Source organism: Capra hircus, unplaced genomic scaffold (genome assembly GCF_001704415.2).
Source record: "Capra hircus breed San Clemente unplaced genomic scaffold, ASM170441v1, whole genome shotgun sequence".
Classification (NCBI taxonomy): domain Eukaryota; kingdom Metazoa; phylum Chordata; class Mammalia; order Artiodactyla; family Bovidae; genus Capra; species Capra hircus.
In genome coordinates, this window is record NW_017189851.1 from 242,163 (window position 1) to 258,630 (window position 16,468).

Here is a 16,468-nt window from a genome sequence, read left to right on the forward strand (position 1 = left end):
CGGCTCTGGTCACTACTCTCTGGGCTGTGGACGCCAGAGGGCGCTGTGGTAGGGGCTAGGAGCGTTGTGGCTCCCTCTAACCCTGAAAACTCCAGCTCTGCGGAATCCGAAGGCCTTGAAATTCCACTTTCTGGCAAGAAATCACTATCTGGGCTTCCCTGGTGGCTCAGGTGGTAAAGCGTCTGCCTGCAATGAGGGAGACCCGGGTTCGATCCCTGGATCGGGAAGATCCCCTGGAGAAGGGAATGGCAGCCCACTCCAGTATTCTTGCCTGGAGAATTCCATGGACAGAGAGGAGCCTGGTGGGCTATGGTCCACGGGGTCGCAAAGAGTCGGACACGACTGAGCGGCTTCACCCTACCCTAATCACTATGTACACTGCTATGCAATTAACAAAGACACGTGCTTCAGAAACGTTGGGTATATTTGCGCTTCAAAGTTTTTATTCAAAGTTTATGCAAGAAAAGAAATGTCTGGTCTCTAAATGCCGGAGTTGGCTTCCCAGAAAGCTGATCCTTATTGAAATGGACAAGAAAATTGTCTGAGCATTTTCCAGGAACAATCGTTTCTTTCCAAAAGGAGGTTGTAAATTACGGCAAGCAAGTTCTGCCCCAGAAGGATGCAGTACAGTTCAGTGGGGACTCCACGGGATGGCTCCTGCCCTCGTGGAGCTGAGTGTGAGATGCAGACCACCCCACAGACAAACAGCGGGCAGGCGCGAGGAAAACGAATCCCACCCAGGGGGCATCTTACCCACGGGGCATCTACCTAAGGGACGTCTACCTAGGGGACACTCAGGAGACGGTCCTCTGGAAGGAAGCAGTTGCAGACCCAAAGGACGGACAGGCACTGCTGCCCACGTGGAAGGGGAGCGTGTGTGCAAAGGACCAGTGGGAGGAGGCCCAGTGCAAGGCACAGCGGGGTGGGTGCCCACACTGGAGGGCCAGGCTGCACCGACCTTGTGGGTCACGGGTCGTGGGTCACGGGTCGTGGGTCACAGGTCGTGGGTCACAGCGAGGAGCTTTGTCTTTGCTCTGTGAGCCGTGGGAACCCTGGGAGAGCTGTAGGCAGGGGAGGGGCAGGTTCAGACTTGAGTGCTGGGTTTTATGAGGATGAGTCACAGAGGAATCGGAGTGGGTGCAGGTGGGCCAACTGGAGGCAACTGCAATGGCCAACGCGAGAGGGGACGGTGGTTCTCATCAGGTTGGTGCAATCGAGGCTGGGGAGAAGGCGGATTCTGGGATTGTTTGGGGAGGTCATCGCGTGGCCTGGGCTTCATGGATGAGGGAGGGGAGGAGGCAGGGTGTGTGCTGCTAGCGCTCTGGCTCATGTGCCTGGGACGCCTGGCAAGAGCTGCTGGGGACAGAGTGACTGGGGAAGCCCTGGGCTTCCAAATGGAGCTGTCAGAGGGACCGCTGGACACAACTACCCAGCACAGGGGAGAGGCCTGGGGGCAGGTGTGGCCGTGGGGTGGAGCTGGGACCGGAGGCTGAGGGTGGAAGAGACAGACCAGGGCGCGGACAAGATGAGCGGGAGAGTGTGGGCTCGGCCTCGAGGACACCTGTGTTCCAGGCAGCTGCTGGTGGCTTGCCCGACAGCTGGAGAGAAAGGAAAAACCAGGAGGGCGGCATGGCGGCTGGTCCCTGGAGCGAAGAGCTCTGATCACAGGTGCCCCACACATTGACAAAAAGCCAGTCAGCCGGCAAGGGCTGGGACCAGGCGGGTGGGGCGTCCCAGCGTGGGGGGAAGCCCCGCAGGCAGGCTGTGCGATCTCCAGGGATGAGGCCAGGAGTCACGGAGACGGCTGGAAGCGTGCGTCCTGTGTGTGTTGGGGGGGCGAGGGCTGCTGTCCTGGTGGGGACCCAGCGCCCTGTGCTCTCCAGGCTCACCTGCCTTGGCGCGTCCTGGGAGCCGCAGCCTTGGCTTCTAGACCTTCCACGGAGGGACTGTGCTTCCGGCCAGATGCCGCCCACCCCCACTCCCTGCAGGACCTGCGAGGGGGCAGAACAAAGTCCCCACGCCAGATGGAGCGGGTGTCAGGTGCCAACTTGGGCACTGAAGCCTTGTCTTCACGTTGTCCTTCACCCTGGGGGCAGGATGGCAGAGAGCACAGCAGACACTCTCCAAGCGGGTGGGGGACCCTCCCCAGTTGAACTGGCCGGGCCCCACAGGTGACACAGGCTGCCCGCTGTTATGGAGGCAGACACACCTGCATGGAAACCTCCAGAGTGAGGAATCAAGGACCCCCGTCCCCGAGAAGCAGCTCCCGGAGGCCAGTGCAGGTAACTCTGGAGCCGTCAGCAGCTCTCCCTCGGGGGCTTCTTGGGTCCGGATAGGAGCCGCGCGGAAGCCGCCGCGCGCTTCTGGTGTCGCCACTTGGCCCGGCGGTTCTTGAACCAGACCTGAGGGGGAGGAGCGCTCAGGCGGGCCCAGCGCAGGCCCAGGTCGCTCTCGGGTACCAAGTGCACCGGCCGCGTCTTCGGGACGCGAGTGCGGGCGGACGGGGGCCTCCGGGCGGCTGCTCCATCGTCTGTCCTCTGCTGCCGAAGGCCCGGGGCCGGAATCCCTTCCCCCGCCTCCGCCGGCCGGTGCCCCTCGAGCAGCCCCGCGCTCTTCTGAGCCCCCCGAATTCCAGGGCGCGGACGCGGGCTGGATTCGTCAGGGGCGGGTGGGGTGTTTAAAACTAAGGGAGCCTGACCTCCGCCGCGGCCCCGCCCCGCCGGCCGCCTCTCAGCCCCCCGGCCTCGGCGCCTCCGCCCGCCTCGCAGAGCTGGCTCTCCCGAGGCGGCGGGCACCCACCTCCACGCGCTCCTCGCGCAGGCGGATGCGGCCGGCCAGGCGCTCGCGCGTGCCCACGTCGGGGTACTGGTTTTGCATGAAGAGGGCCTCCAGCGCCCGCAGCTGCTCCTCGCTAAAGATGGTGCGGTGACGCCGCGTGCGCCGCGGCGGGCCCGGAACCCCCGCGCCTGGCTGCGCCCCGGGGCCCCCGGGGGGCGCGGCCCAGGGCAAGGGCGCCGCGGGTGCCAGCCTCAGCGGCCACGCCAGCCGCGCGCCTGCGGGGCGAGGGCGCGGTGAGGCGCGGCCGGGGTGCTGGGCTCCCCTCGCCCCGCGCCCTCGCCCCGGGGGCCTCGAGCGCACCCACGCAACCCGCGCGCCCCGAGTGCACTCACCCAGCCGCGCGTCCGTCTCCGGGGGCCCGCGGGGGCCGCAGCAGCAGCAGCAGGCGCAGCGCGCGGCCTCCGGCGCCCCCGGCTCCCCCGGCTCCGAGGGGCTCTGGCGGTCAGGGGCCGGCGGCGGGCGGGCGGCCCGGGCTGGGGGGCTGCGCTCGGGCAGGCCGGAGAGGATGTGCTCGATGGAGAAGGGGCAGGGCCGCCCGGGTGCCTCGCGGCCCACCGCGCCCCTCGCCGCCGCCATGCCGCCCGCCCTCCGCCGCTGCCGCGGGAATATATCCGTCGGGGGGCGGGGGCGTCCGCGCTGTAATCCCCGGGCCCGGCGCCGCGTCCACTCGCGCTAATCCCGCCGCGCGGCCAGGAGCGGGCTAATCCCTGGCGGCGGCGGCGGGAGGGGCGGCGGGGAGCCCCCTGTCCCGATCCCTTGCCCCGGACCCGCAAGGCTGGCGGGCGCGCGCAGGGCCGCCCCCACGGCCCGGAGGCCCCGGCCCAGCGGCTGGAGGACACCCCGACCCGGCAGGCCCTCGGTGCCCGGCCCCGTAGCCACAGCGCCCAGGGCTGGTTCTTCGCCCTCTTCCGACCCGTACAGGGGGCGGAGGAGCGAGACTGGAGAAACCCCCCAAACAGCAGTGTCCTGAGGTCCGACCTCAAACGGGGCCCAGCACCCTGGGCAACCCCGCCGGCCCGCCGCACTCAGCCCGACTGCCCGCTCCCGTACTCAGGATCTGGATCTCAACCTCGGGGAGGAGGCGGGGCGCAGGCAGAAAGCTGTCTCTGCCCATCCCCAAGCCGGCAGCCCGTGCCTTCGGTTCTCTGCCTTCTCTCGCGGGTGACGGAGCCCGCCGGGCGCTACTGGGGACCCCGCAGAAAGGGACTGTCTGCTTCCCTCTGTGTCCCAGAATCCACCCCCCGATCCATCACCACCCCCGACCCTCCGCAGAGCCAGGCTTCCTGGGAGCTGACTGGTGCCCACAGCCCCACTCTTCAGCACTCCTCGGGGTCATTCCGTCCGCCATCGCTGGGGACCGACCCGCACTTTGCCAGATTCCAGGAGGCCTGTCGCACCTCATCCAGGCAGCCTTGGACAGCTGGCCGGGACTTCTGCCTCAGGCCGTCTCCAGACCGCTGAAAAGTTAGCGTGCAGTTCGCAGGACAGGGCCGCAGACAGCCTGGCTTCTGCCCCAGCTGCCCCTTCCTGGCTCCCCGAGAGGTGCCTTCAGCTCGACCCACCCTGTACCTCAGTTTCCTGATCTCTGAACTGACACCATGGCGACCTAACTCCCAGAGGCTTTGTGGGCTCAACCAGTCACTGTGTGTGAGGTTCGATCCCCGCTGGGCAGGGGCCTCCGAGAAGGGAAGGTACCGTGAGGGGGCGACACGCAGCCTCCTGCCTCACGCGCCCCTCCTCAAGCTCCCTTGTTGGTCCCACTCTGGTGTCAGTGAGGACTCTAGAACTGCAGCCACAGAACCCGCTGACTCGCTGTCGGAGTCCTGACGCAAACTGCCCGGGACTCACTCATCTGGAGACTCCAGGGAGGAGCCACCACCTGAGTGGCCCACCTCATGGTTGCAAGACGGCTGCCACCACCCCCAGACCTCCCATCTCTTCCCGTGTATCCCTTTGGATCACCCTAGAAACGTCTCCCAGCCAACTTCCCTCACAGAACCAACAGATCAGAGAGGTGCCTGGGAGTCAACAACCCATCAAAGTCACTTCCCCAAGGATGGGGGCTCCGGGACCAGTGGCCAGGGAGGCTGGGTCCTGGGATTCCTTCAGCCCTCTCCATCCTCACCCTTGGTGACCTCCTACAACCCGGAAGCTTCAGACACCACCTCTGCAGCAAGGACCCCCCAGGTGATACCTCGGGCCTGACAGCTCCCTCTGCTCCAGGCAGCTCCCTAAGCACCTGCTCCATGTCCCATTTCAGGACCAAGGAACATTCAGTCACTGTGCTTGGAAGACACTCAGGATCTCCTGGAAACCTCCGCCCCCTGCCAGTACTCCCCACCTTGATAAATGGGTTACCTACACACCTACCCACCTGGGTGGACATGCCACCTCTCCACCAGCCCACTGGCCCAGTGTGATGCTCTTCAAACCTATCAGCAAATCCTTGCACGCCTCCCTTCAAGAAGTGAAATCTAATCCCCCTTTTTTTGTACGTGCGCCGGCTTAGTGACTCTCTTCTAACCGCTAGGAGGCAGAAGTGACCCTGTGGTTTCTGAGGCCGGGTCCTGCAGCTCCTCTCCATCTGGGGACGCTTGCTGCAGCAGCCACAGGAACTGGACACGCAGACCAGCTCCAGCTGAAGGACCGGCCCCAGACCTGCGCGGGGCAGCTCTGACGTTGACCCCTTTTAAATTTTGTCTATGATGTAGGTAAAGACCCAACTTTCATTCTTTGCATCTGGATATCCAGTAGTCCCAGTCCCATTTGCTGAAAAGGCTATTCTTTTCCCCGTTGACTTGTACCCCCCCAACCCAGCTGCGAATCAACTGATGTAAACCGGAGGACTTGTTCCTGGGTTCTGAGTCCTGCTCCGCTGACCCATGTCTACCCGCGCCGTCTCTTTTAACTGCTTTATTCCTTATCTGTTACTGGCTGCCCTGGCTCTGTGATGTTTTGCACGGGCTCCTCTCTAGTTGCGTCGAGTGGGGCTTCTTCCTGCAGTGCCTTCTCGTTGCGGGGCAAAGGCTGTAGGCACGCAGGCTTCAGTAGTTGGGGCTTGCAGGCTTGGTTTCTCCCAGCATGTGGGTCTTCCTGGACCCGGGGTCAAACACGTGTCCCCTGCATTGGCAGGTGGATTCTTGTCCACTGTACCACCAGGGAAGTCCTTACCTGTGCTGTCTTGATTACTGGAGCTTTGTGGTTGAGACTGAGATTTGGAGGTTTGAGATTGAGAGGTGAGAGTTCTGCAGGTTTGTGTTTTGTTTTTTTTTTTTTCCCACATTGATTTGACTATTTTGGTTTTCGTGAACTTTCATGTGAATTTCAGGGCCAGCTCCTCAGTTTATTGGAAGAGACCAGCTGGAATTTTGATAGAGATTACATTGAATCTGAGGATCCATTTGGGGAGTCTTGCCATCTAAACAACGTTAACAGTCCATGAACATAGGACTTCTTCCAGTTGCTTAGATCATCTGGAATTTCTTTCAGTAGTGTTTGTAATTTTCAGAGTACACATTTTTTTCCCCACTTCTTTGATTAAAGTTATCCTTCGGCATTCTGTTCCTTTGGGTACTATTGTAAATGGAATGATTTTATTTAATTTTTGGACTGCTCACTGCAAGTATATAGAAAGAGAAGTGATTTTGTGCATTGATCTTGTATCTTGCAACCTGCAGAATTTTACTCTAATAATTTTTTGTGGATTTAAAAGGTCTTCTATGTGCAAGACAGAGGCACTTGTGAACGGAGACTTTCCTCTTCCTCTTCAGCGCTGATGCCTCTGCTTCGTTTTCTTGCCTGAGCTCCTGGCTAGTGTGTGCTGCGCAGTCGTGTCTGACTCTGCGATCCTGTGGACTGTAGCCCGCCAGGCTCCTCTGTCCATGGGGCGCTCCAGGCAAGAACACTGGAGTGGGCTGCCGTGCCCCCTCCAGGGGCGTGTCCTGACCCAGGGATTGAGCCTGTGTCTGCTGCACTGGCTAGAATCCCCAGTAAATGGCTGGACAGTGGGGACATGGGGGCATGCTTCGTTCCTGATCGTAGAGGGAACGGATTCGGGCTTCATCATTGGCCGGGAAAAAAAAAAAAAACAAAACTATTTACCAATTTAACAATTTAGCAAAGCCTCAAAAGATTTAAAATGAGTGACCCCAGTGAACACTTCCCGTAACGGTAGTCACTTGCTTTGGACTAATCCTCCCATGGACAGCAATGATAAACTCTGAACAATATATTTTAAAGAAAACCTAGGAACACTGGATATGAACAGTAGAAACCAGAAGGGGTCAATGCCAAGGCTGAAGGCCTCAACATCTCTTTTGGCGGTGGGGGGGGGGACACAGAAGCTCGGGGTGACTGACTATCGAGGTTTGCACACTGGGAGCACTGCCTGCTGGGAAGCTCACCAACGGGGGGTGGGGTGGGGTGGGGGGGGCGTGGGGGCCAGCCTGGCAGCAGGGCAGAGCCCGGGGAGGGGCAGGGAGGCTCGGCAGGAAGGCACGTGGGTCAGAGGCCAGTGTTCCAGGAAGCCCCGCCCGGGAGGCACCGGGAGGGACACGGGCGGCTTCAGGATGCAGGCTCCAGCTTTGAGTCCCCATGATGCGCGTGGCCCCATCACCCAGGGCAACGCTCCCAGGTGGACGCAGCTGGGCCACCACTGGGTGCTAACCAGAGGCGCAGGATGGGCGCGCTGGGCACTCAAGCGGTCCGGACAGAGTCCCAGCCGCCTCCAGGATATCACCCGCTGGTTCACACGCACCCATTATCCCCCTTGGTAAATGGCCCACCATTCCACCAGCCACCCACACACTTCCCTGACACCCCCTGCCCTCAGAGCTGCCTGAGCACCAGGCTCCGTGTGGGACGCTGCCCCGCCCACGCCCGCACCTCGCCGGTCCTAACAACTAACAACGCCCTCAGCGCTGGTGCCGATGCCCGGCCACCCGGGCCCCACACCGGCCTTCCGGCGCACTCCTGGCCACTCTCCTGGCCTGACCCCTTCTCTCTGCACACAGATCCAATCACGGCGCTCCCCTGCTCAGGATAAGAGGATCAGCCGCCTCTTCGCGGTGCTCCTCCGGCCCCTAGACCCCGACAGCTCTATCCCGCTGCCCCCTCCCTCCCGTTGCCCAGGAGGCAGACCAGCTCCGCCAGCGGCCCAGCTCTCTCGGCCGGGTCCAGCGGCCTTCCCTGCTCAGCCCACCTGCCCCTGTACAACCCCTCCACGGTCCCAGCGGCTCTTGGCCGCCCTCACTTCTGTCTCCCGGACTGAGGAGCTGACCAAGTTGCTTCCAAGACTGGTCAAAACTGGTCGGTGCCAAAGAGGGGGTGGATGGTGGGGGCGGGGCCGCCAGGGAGGAAGGCAGGAGGGGGGAGGAGCGGGGCGGGAGGAGGGAGGCGGGAGGCGCACCCGGGGCGAGGGCCGGGACCTCAGTCCCGAGAAACCGCTGGCTTCGGACAGTCAGAGGCTGGGGCGCCTAGGCGGGCCCAGCATGGCCCAGGGCGAGTTTGGGAGTCAGGTCCCAGCACGTGCCGACGTGCGGCTAAGGGGAGACGGCGAGCACGGCTCTTCTGCCGCCAGGGAGGGTGGAGGCGGGGGAGGGTCCCGGGCGCAGCTCGCCGGCGGCGTAGGCGGCCGGGACGGGGGTGGGGCGCCGCCTCTCCGTCTCCCCGCGGCGCGCACCTCGCCCCCTCCCGGCCGGGCGGCCAGGCCATCAGAACTCCCTGATTGCTTTCTTTCATGCCGCTGCCTTTCTCTGCAGAGAACGCCCGCTAATGCCTCCTTTATCGCGGAATTAGGGGATTTAGGGCCGACGGCACAAAGGAGCCCTCGATAGCGGCCATAATCAAGCGCGGATCGGCCGATCTCGAGCGGGCCCGGGGAGAAAGCGAGCGCGGGGATTAGTGCCGCGGGGCCGAGATAGCATCGCGCGGCCGCAGGCTGGGGCCGCTGGGGAGGGCCGGCCGCGCCGCGGAGAAAGGCCGGCTTAGCCGCCGGGCGCCGGGGATTCTGAAGCCATTAGCGGGGATTAGCACCCGGGTTAATCTGCTTTGGCCGCTCAATTGTCAGCGGGCCGCTCGCGTGGTGGACCCCTCGGTGGCGTGGCCGCGGGACCTCTGCAGTCCAGCACGGGGGCCGGTCTCGAGTTCCCCAGCGGTCACCGGGCCAAGCCTGGCCCCGAGTCCCAGAGGGCGGGATGAACCCCTCGGTCCCTCAGACCAACGGGCTCAGCGTGCACTTGGCCCAGAAGGCTGGAGTGGGGCCCGGCTCTTGGCCGCAGCCTGTGCTGGGGACCAGGGCGCACTGGCCCCTGCCCATTCGCGAGGCCCCCGCCTTTCCGGCCAGCTCCTCCTCTGCACTCCCGGCTGGCCCTCAAGTGTGGTTCTGCAGCAAGGCACACCCTCCCCACCCCGCAAGGCCAGGGTGCCGGTACTGCAGACCAAAGGGAGGCTGCCCGAGGCCAGGAAGGAGCCCCTGTCTGCAGACCCTCCGTCCCTCCCGCGGTCCCACCCCAGGATACGGACCCCAGCCCCGGCGGACGTGGTCTCGCCAGCTCCCTCCCTGAGGGGCCGGGGGTGGGGGCTGTGCAGACTTGGCTCTCACAGGTCGCAGGCAGGCTGTCTCTGCCTGGGTTTTCCCGTCTGAGGAGCGGGGCCGAAAAGAGGAATGGTGCGGCTGTGCTACAGCTGTTTGCTGGAGGGGCGCGCCCCCGGCCGCACTAACGACGGGCTCTGGGGGTGGGGGACTCGGCGGGGTGCGCCTGCACCACGAGGCTGCCCCAGCCTCCTCCTCCATGGCGATGGGATGGGGCATGACCCCCGCGCCCCACTCGAGCCCGCGGGTGGGAGCAGGTGCCTGGACTGCAGCTGGCCAGCAGCGGGGAGGCTGGCGGTCCTCGCGGCCCCACCCCGTGACCCTGTCCTTTGTCCCTTGGCTGGCACTAGGGACTCGGGAGCCAAAGGTTGCGCGGGAGGGAGACACGGGCGCGAGCCCCGGGCCAGCGTGTCAGGGGCGCCCGCGGCGGCGTCCAGCGGGAGCAGTGGGTCATCGGGGAGGGTGGGCGATCGCGGTAGCGCCGGACTAGCCCCAAGTGTCGGGGGCGGCCAGACATGTACCGCACGAGCGGAGGCCCAAGCGCATGCGTGGGTCCCCGCCGCCCGGCGCGCCATGACGCCATCAGCGCGCGCCGCCCGACTTCCGGGCGCCGGCGGCCCCGCCCCCACCAGCCTGGGCCCCGCCCCGCGGGCGCCGGCGGCCGGCGCGTCGCTCCGGCGTCGCCGGTGACTGCGCCCGGGGGTGGGGCTCCTCCCTCGCGAGCGGGCCTGGAGGGCCTTTTTCGTGTCTGCGGGCTTCCGGCTCGACCTTGAGCCGACGGCCCCGCGGGCGCAGTTCCCCCCGCCCCGGGTCACACAGCTGTGAGGGGGGCGTCCGCGGGCCGTCGGCTCAAGGTCGACCGGCCGGAGGGGGCCTCCTGGCCTGGAGAGCGGCCGCGGGCCGACGGGCGGCGGGTCCGAGAGCTTGAGCCCGAGGCCGGTTTTCAGCCGGGGCTGGGCGGCAGGCCGCCGCAGGCGTCTGAGCACAGGGGCTGGGATGGCCCTTGCCTGGAGGCCACCTGGGAGGCAGCCTCTCTGGCCGAGGGGGCCCTCAGGCCCGGCCAGTGGGGGAGTAGATGGGTGTGGCCGGCCCGGGCGACGATGGGCGGGGTGGGATCGGGGCCTGGCCCAGTCCACGCAGACGAGGTGGTGCTCGGGTAGTCCCAGGTGGGCGTGCGAGGAGGCGAGCTACCAGGCCACGGCCCGGGCCCGCCGTGTTTTCCCTGGGTCACCCGCTCGGTCGGCCTAGGCCACGTCTGTCCGCGGCCCTAGCTGTTGTCTCTGGTCCTCCCGCGGTCCTTTTCGGTCCCTTCTCTGCTGTGGCCGCCTTTCTCTCTCTCTCTCTGGCCCTGTTCCCAGATCTTGAGGAGGCAGGTCCTCAGGCCCCCGGATTCTGTGCAGAGAATCTGAGAACACGTAGGAAGTAGAATGTCAATGAGGAAAGTAGTCTGGCATCCTCAACTCTGACTGTTTGCTGTGAAGGCTGAGGACAACCCGAAACGCGGAATTCTTTGTTGGCCAGAAGGGGAGAGGACCCGTTGTCAGGAGTGATTGTGTGTGTGTACTAAGCTCTGACTGCCGTTCATCACCTACACAAGGACATGGAGAAACCCAGGGGATGCCTGTCGGGTAGTGGCGGAGGGGAGGGTTCAAAGAAGTCGGGCAGGGGGCCCTGCCTAGAGGGTGGGTAGGACACCCCTCCTCAGCCACACAGTTGTGAGATGGGGCTGGGAGTTGGCCAAGACCTGCCCCCGGGATGGCCACCATCTCACCCTTTGCTCCCTTGGCCTGTCTCTGAGGCCATTGTCCTGGGCACACTTCCTGATGACCCCAGGCTCAAGACGATGCCAGGTGGTGAAGGTTGCTTAATGCTGAGTGGCTTCCAGCTGGGCTCAGAGGTTTCTGGCTGTGGGCCGGATACCCTGACCCAGAGTCTGCACTCAGCTGACAACTCTGATAATGCAGGCACAGCTGCCCCAGCATTCTCCCCGACCCTGGCCTGTGTGCCCAGGTTGGCCAGGGCGGGGCGGGGAGAACCACCCTGGAAGTGGAGTTTTCACCTCTCAGCTGCTCAAAGTTCTGCCCACATCATTCTGCCCCTTGGCCCAGGGCTGCAAGGGTGCCGTCCCCTGCCATTGGTTTCCTCCCTGCAGCTTTCCAGACCTTGATGAAGCGCCCTGGGCTCTCTGCAGACACCTGCCTGCCCCTCTAGCCACTGTGCACTGGCTCACTCCCCTCCGGCTTTGCTGACATTGTCTCAGACAGTGCCCCAGCCCCGCTTCCCTCAGGTCTCAGCTGCAGAACGGAGGCTTTGACTAATCCCACCTTCCGTCAACAGGTGGTGTGGGTGGGGGGCAGGTGGCTTCTCCACACTCACAGCCCCAGGGGACGCAGGCCCAGGCCCACCACCTTTTCCAGCTGGGCCCCCTGCTGTCCACCTTGTGCTCTGGCTCAGGCGAGGGGGCCCTGCCCCTCCTGGGCACATGTCCCAACACTTTCCTTCTGGCTGAGTGCAGCCCGGCCCCTTCTTCCTTATGAAAGGAGGTGGGGACAGGGCTGGGGGTGCTGGTAGGCCCTCTGAGCAGACGCCACTCCTGAGGTATCTGTGGCAGCGTCCCCTTGGGCCCAGCGCTGGGGCTCCACCACATGCAGGAACTCGCTGGGAGCCCGGGGCCCTGCTGAATCTCCCCGCGGGCTCCCTCTGCAGAGTGTGTTGTGAGCACCCTGCCGACACTACAGCGCTCTTGGTAGCCCACAGGGCTGGGCCATTTCACAGGTCGGAAGTGGAGTTTAAGCGGCTTGCCTCAGCCTGTGAGCAGCCAAGCTTTGTTGCCAGGCCCTCCTGTGAGGTGAGGGCACAGTTTGGTCCCTGCACCCGTCATCTACCCGACTCCAGGGATCCAGGTGCTGTGGGGGCTCTCCCCTGAAGGGAGCAGCTCCACGAGTGGGGCTTGGCTTCTAGTTGAGCCAAGTCCTTTGTGTCGCTTTTGCTGCGGGGTCACTTGGACCAGAAGGTCCCTCTGCCCCCACACAGCCTGGGCACCTCCTCCACTTGGCTCGCAGGTAGTTTCCAGCCAGATCTGCGCCAGGGGGACCCTCCGGTTCAAGGCTCTCTGGCCCCTGTGCTGGGCTGGGCTCCCAGCTGTGCCTGGGCCCTGGGGGGAGGTGGGCTCTGGGACGGGGGACACCTTACTCGGAAGTTCAGTGCTGTGGGTTAGAGCCCCAAGTGCCCACCACCTCCCAGCCTTGGGGAAGCATTAAGGGCCTCCTGCTCAGTCTCAGGGCCCCAGAAGATGGTCGCCCCAAAGCAGTTCCCTGTGAGGAGGCCACCAGGAAACCATGAGGGGGTGAAGTGGGCCGGGCCCCAGGCTGCAGGGTGGACGAGAGCCCCTTCTCCAGGCCCGACCACCTGCTGCCCGCCAGATGACCCCCAAGGACATGCCCTCTGGCTCTCCTGCAGGATCTTGCCTCCTGGTCACAGGCAAGGCCTGGCGCCAGGCATCCCGGGGGTTGGCGCCATGCCACAGTTTGCCTGCCCACCAGCCTGTCTGGCCCCCTGGCAGTGTCCTTTGTGAGGCGTGGGCACCACTGCCCACCCACACGTGGGCTCACAACAGGGACAGGAGGCTGCGACAGGGCCCGGTTTATTGCCTTGGAAGGGCGGTCCTGAGAGTGGGAAGTGCCACCCTGTCCTGGGCGGAGGGAGGGCCCGAGGGCCACTAAGGCCAGTGGCGGGAAAAGCGGGGGCCACGCAGCCCCTGGAATGCAGTGAGGCCAGGCTGAGGCCCGGAGGCAGCTGTGGTGGGCCGGGGCACTGCCCCTGCTGCCCAGGGTGGAAGGCACCGGGCTGGGACGTGACCCCCGGCCACACGGGCACCCCGGGTCACAGGACACAGAACACGGAACATGGGCACACAAGCACGGGGACGAGTGGGCACGGATCCACAGGCCAGAGGCACACCCAGTCTCAGCTGGACACACAGACACCGTGGTGGCCGCACACAGACCACCGAGGACACCGAGGCCACGGAGTGCGCGGGACAGGGAAGGGGCCTTTTGGCACGACTGCACTGGAATTGTAAGAAGGGGCGCTGGGGGCGGCCCGCGAGGACCCCAGGGCTCAGTCTGTCTTCCACACTTTGTTGAGAAGCTTCACCACCTCGTCGTAGATGATGAACACGATGGCCACGTCCAGGCAGACCCGGCCGAGGCGCGGGACAGTCCCCTTGTAGAACCTGGGGAGGGGGACGGTGGGAGGACAGGTGAAGGCGCGGCTCTGGACGGGACGGGGCGGGGGTGGGGGAGGCGTCAGAGACTGAGAAAGCAAGAGCGGACCCTTTTGGGGATGGCCACAGCGGGGCACCGGGGTTCGGGTGGCGTGGGTGGAAGGTGGGGAGGGCCTGGGGTGCAGAAGGCAGCGCCGCCCCTCGCCCACTCACGCCTTGAGCCCCTCGTTCCTCAGGATCTGCAGGCCGCAGTCCCACGTGTTCCGGTACTTGTGTGCTTCCAGCCCCTGCAGGACACCAACAGCCAGGAGCCTCGGTAACCGGTCCCGCCCAGGCCCCGCCCCTCCCCTCCAGGCCCCGCCCCTCCCCTCCAGGGCCCCGCCCCTCCCCTCCAGGGCCCCGCCCTCCCCTCCAGGGCCCCGCCCCTCCCCTCCAGGGCCCCGCCCCCACCTGCATCCGGGTCTTGATCACGTCCAGCGGAGTGTTCCCGAAGACACTGGCTGCGCCCGCGATGGCTCCGAACACACCAGTGATCAGCGGGTTCATGGGTTTGCTGGGGTTGTCCCCTGGATGGGGGTGAAGGCTGGGGTCAGACGGGGATAGCGGGCGAGGGCAGGGCTCCAGCCCTGGAGGGGGGGTCTTGGGGCGCAAACACACCTCGGTACCAGTTGCGCAGGGAGGTCATGACGAAGAAGCGGATGGCCTGGTTGGATCCCTGCTTCAGCACGGTGGCCGTGAGGCCTTGGTACGTCCCCTTCAGCCCTGGGGCAAGCAGGCACGGCCGTCACACCGACGGCCTCCGGGACGGACGCAGGAGCGCCAAGGCAGGAGGCGCCGGTGGTGGCCCTGGGCAGCCTGGCCCACGTCCCTGACCTCCCCCACCAGAGGGCAAGGCCGAGCGGCTCACCTTGTTCCCGCACGATTTCCCTGACCCCGTGGAAGAATCCTCGGTATTTAGGGCTGGCAGACGTCTGGTCATGGATGAATTTCACCTGAGGAAGAGGCGGCAAGGCGCTGCTGGCTCCCAGGGGTCAGGGTGCGGGCGCACCTGGCCGCCTTACAGAGGAGCCTCTGCCCTTATGTTTACTAGTTTTTCAAACGACTCAGGCAGCAGACACGCGTTACCTTGTTTTGTGCTATGTTTTTTTAAGGCAGTGTTATCCTCCCACTGCCTCCAGGAGAGAGTCCAGCCCCCAGGAGGCTCTTCCGGCGGGCTTTCTGCGCCGGGCTCCCCGGGAGACTCCTGCCCACCTCGACGGTCTCCGCGGGGCAAGACCCCTGCCCACCTCGACAGTCTCCGCGGGGCACAGTGCCACCACCCCGCCGCGCCAGTGCTGTCTCGAGCCTTGTCTCCTACGGGGACCTGCCTACCTTGATGGTCTCCATGGGGCACACGACCACCACGGCCTCGGCCACTCCGGCGCCCAGGCCGCACAGCAGCCCGCGCGTGCTGTCCAGCCGTCCCTGGGCGTCCCGCATGTGGTTGCTGAGAAATTCGAACGTCCCGAACCTGGGGCGGGAGGCTGAGGCGTGAGACGGGCCGCCGCGGGGCCGGGGCTCGCTCCCTCCCTCCCGCGACCCCCCGGGGCCCGAGCCGCCTCACCTGACGGCCGCCTTGGGGATGGAGCCGTAGAGCAGGGAGCTGAGGCCGCGGTACAGGCCCAGGACGCCATGGCTGCGGACTGTCTGCCGGACGCAGTCCCCTGGGGGAGGGGGCGGTCAGCGGCCCCGCCGGCCCCGGCCGGCCCGCCCGCCCCCGCCGGCCGCCCCCCCTCACCGATGCCCCGGTAGCGCGGCGGGTGCGAGCGCTCGTCCAGCTGCAGCTGCGTCTTCACGTACTCAGTGGGGAAGGTGATGCAGATTTCGATGCCGCCCGCCAGGCCGCCTGCGGGGAAAGACCGTGACCCAGACGGCGCTGAGAGCCCCTCCCCCGCCCGGACTCTGCCCGCCGCCCGGGGACCGGGCCCGCGCCTCCCCCGCCCCCGCGGTCCCGGTGGGGCGTCCGGAGGGCCGCGCCTGCCCGGAAGCGCGGCGGAGCCGGTATCCCGGGCCCGCCCGGAAGCGCAGCGGGGTCGGGGTCCGAGTGCGCGGTGCGCGCGCCCCACCTGCCAGGATCGCCTTCCCCGGGTGAGTGAGTGCGGCCTTCCCGGGCGCGGGCGCGGCGGCCGCCAGAGCGCGGGGTGCGGCCATGGCGGGCGGGCGGGGCGGGGGCCCGGCGGCGGCGGCGGCCTCGGGTCCGAGCTCTAGCGCTCGGTCGCGGCGGCGGCGGCGGCACCGGTTATGGGCCGGGGCGGAGCCGCCGCTTCGGCCCAGGGCTCCGCCCCGCGTGGTCCGAGCCCGGCCCCGCCCCCGGCCCGCCCCGAGCTCGCGGGAACGTGCGGCCGGGCGGTCCTGCGGCCGAGCCAATGGCCGCGCGGCCCTGCCCGGCCCCGCCCCGAGGACCCGCCCCCGGCCGGGCGGCCCCGCCCCCGCCCCAGGATCTGCCCCCCTCTCGCCCGGGGGGCGGGGCCTCCCCTCACCCGACGCGCAGCGCGGTAGCCGCGCCCCCCCAGGACTCGGGGCTCCGGGGAGCGGGGACACGCCGACTTGCACTTAACGTACGGGGCTCACGCACTGCCCACCGGGTCCACAACGTGACCCGGAGGGGCAGCTCCCCCGGCGTGGAGTGGGCAGGGCTCCCTGCCCCTGCGCCCGGGAGTCCTCGCGCTCCACTCCCCAGGAGGGCGGACTCCAGCCAGAGGGCCCGGGGGTGGGAGTCCACCTCTTGCGGTTGCTTCGAGCAGTCCGTGGCCGCCCCGGGCTCCGGCGGGGCC

The 16,468-nt window shown here is 66.1% G+C and overlaps 2 protein-coding genes across 2 annotated transcripts; both read right to left on the reverse strand.

Moving 5' to 3' along the window:
* Window positions 1-434: 434 nt before the first annotated feature.
* Window positions 435-3,486, reverse strand: GSC2 (goosecoid homeobox 2). Its single transcript, XM_018044872.1, has 3 exons — window positions 3,171-3,486; window positions 2,800-3,053; window positions 435-2,402 (listed from the first exon to the last, which is right to left on the reverse strand). The coding sequence occupies exons 1-3, from the start codon at window positions 3,412-3,414 to the stop codon at window positions 2,298-2,300; spliced, it is 603 nt and encodes a 200-aa protein (XP_017900361.1). The 5' UTR covers window positions 3,415-3,486; the 3' UTR covers window positions 435-2,297.
* Window positions 3,487-13,057: 9,571 nt separating this feature from the next.
* SLC25A1 (solute carrier family 25 member 1) lies at window positions 13,058-16,024 on the reverse strand. The gene is made up of 9 exons (XM_018044863.1): window positions 15,761-16,024; window positions 15,433-15,540; window positions 15,259-15,358; window positions 15,027-15,165; window positions 14,563-14,647; window positions 14,313-14,417; window positions 14,106-14,221; window positions 13,869-13,942; window positions 13,058-13,664 (listed from the first exon to the last, which is right to left on the reverse strand). Exons 1-9 carry the CDS (start codon window positions 15,843-15,845, stop codon window positions 13,550-13,552), a joined length of 927 nt encoding a protein of 308 aa, XP_017900352.1. The 5' UTR covers window positions 15,846-16,024; the 3' UTR covers window positions 13,058-13,549.
* Between the last annotated feature and the right edge of the window lie 444 nt (window positions 16,025-16,468).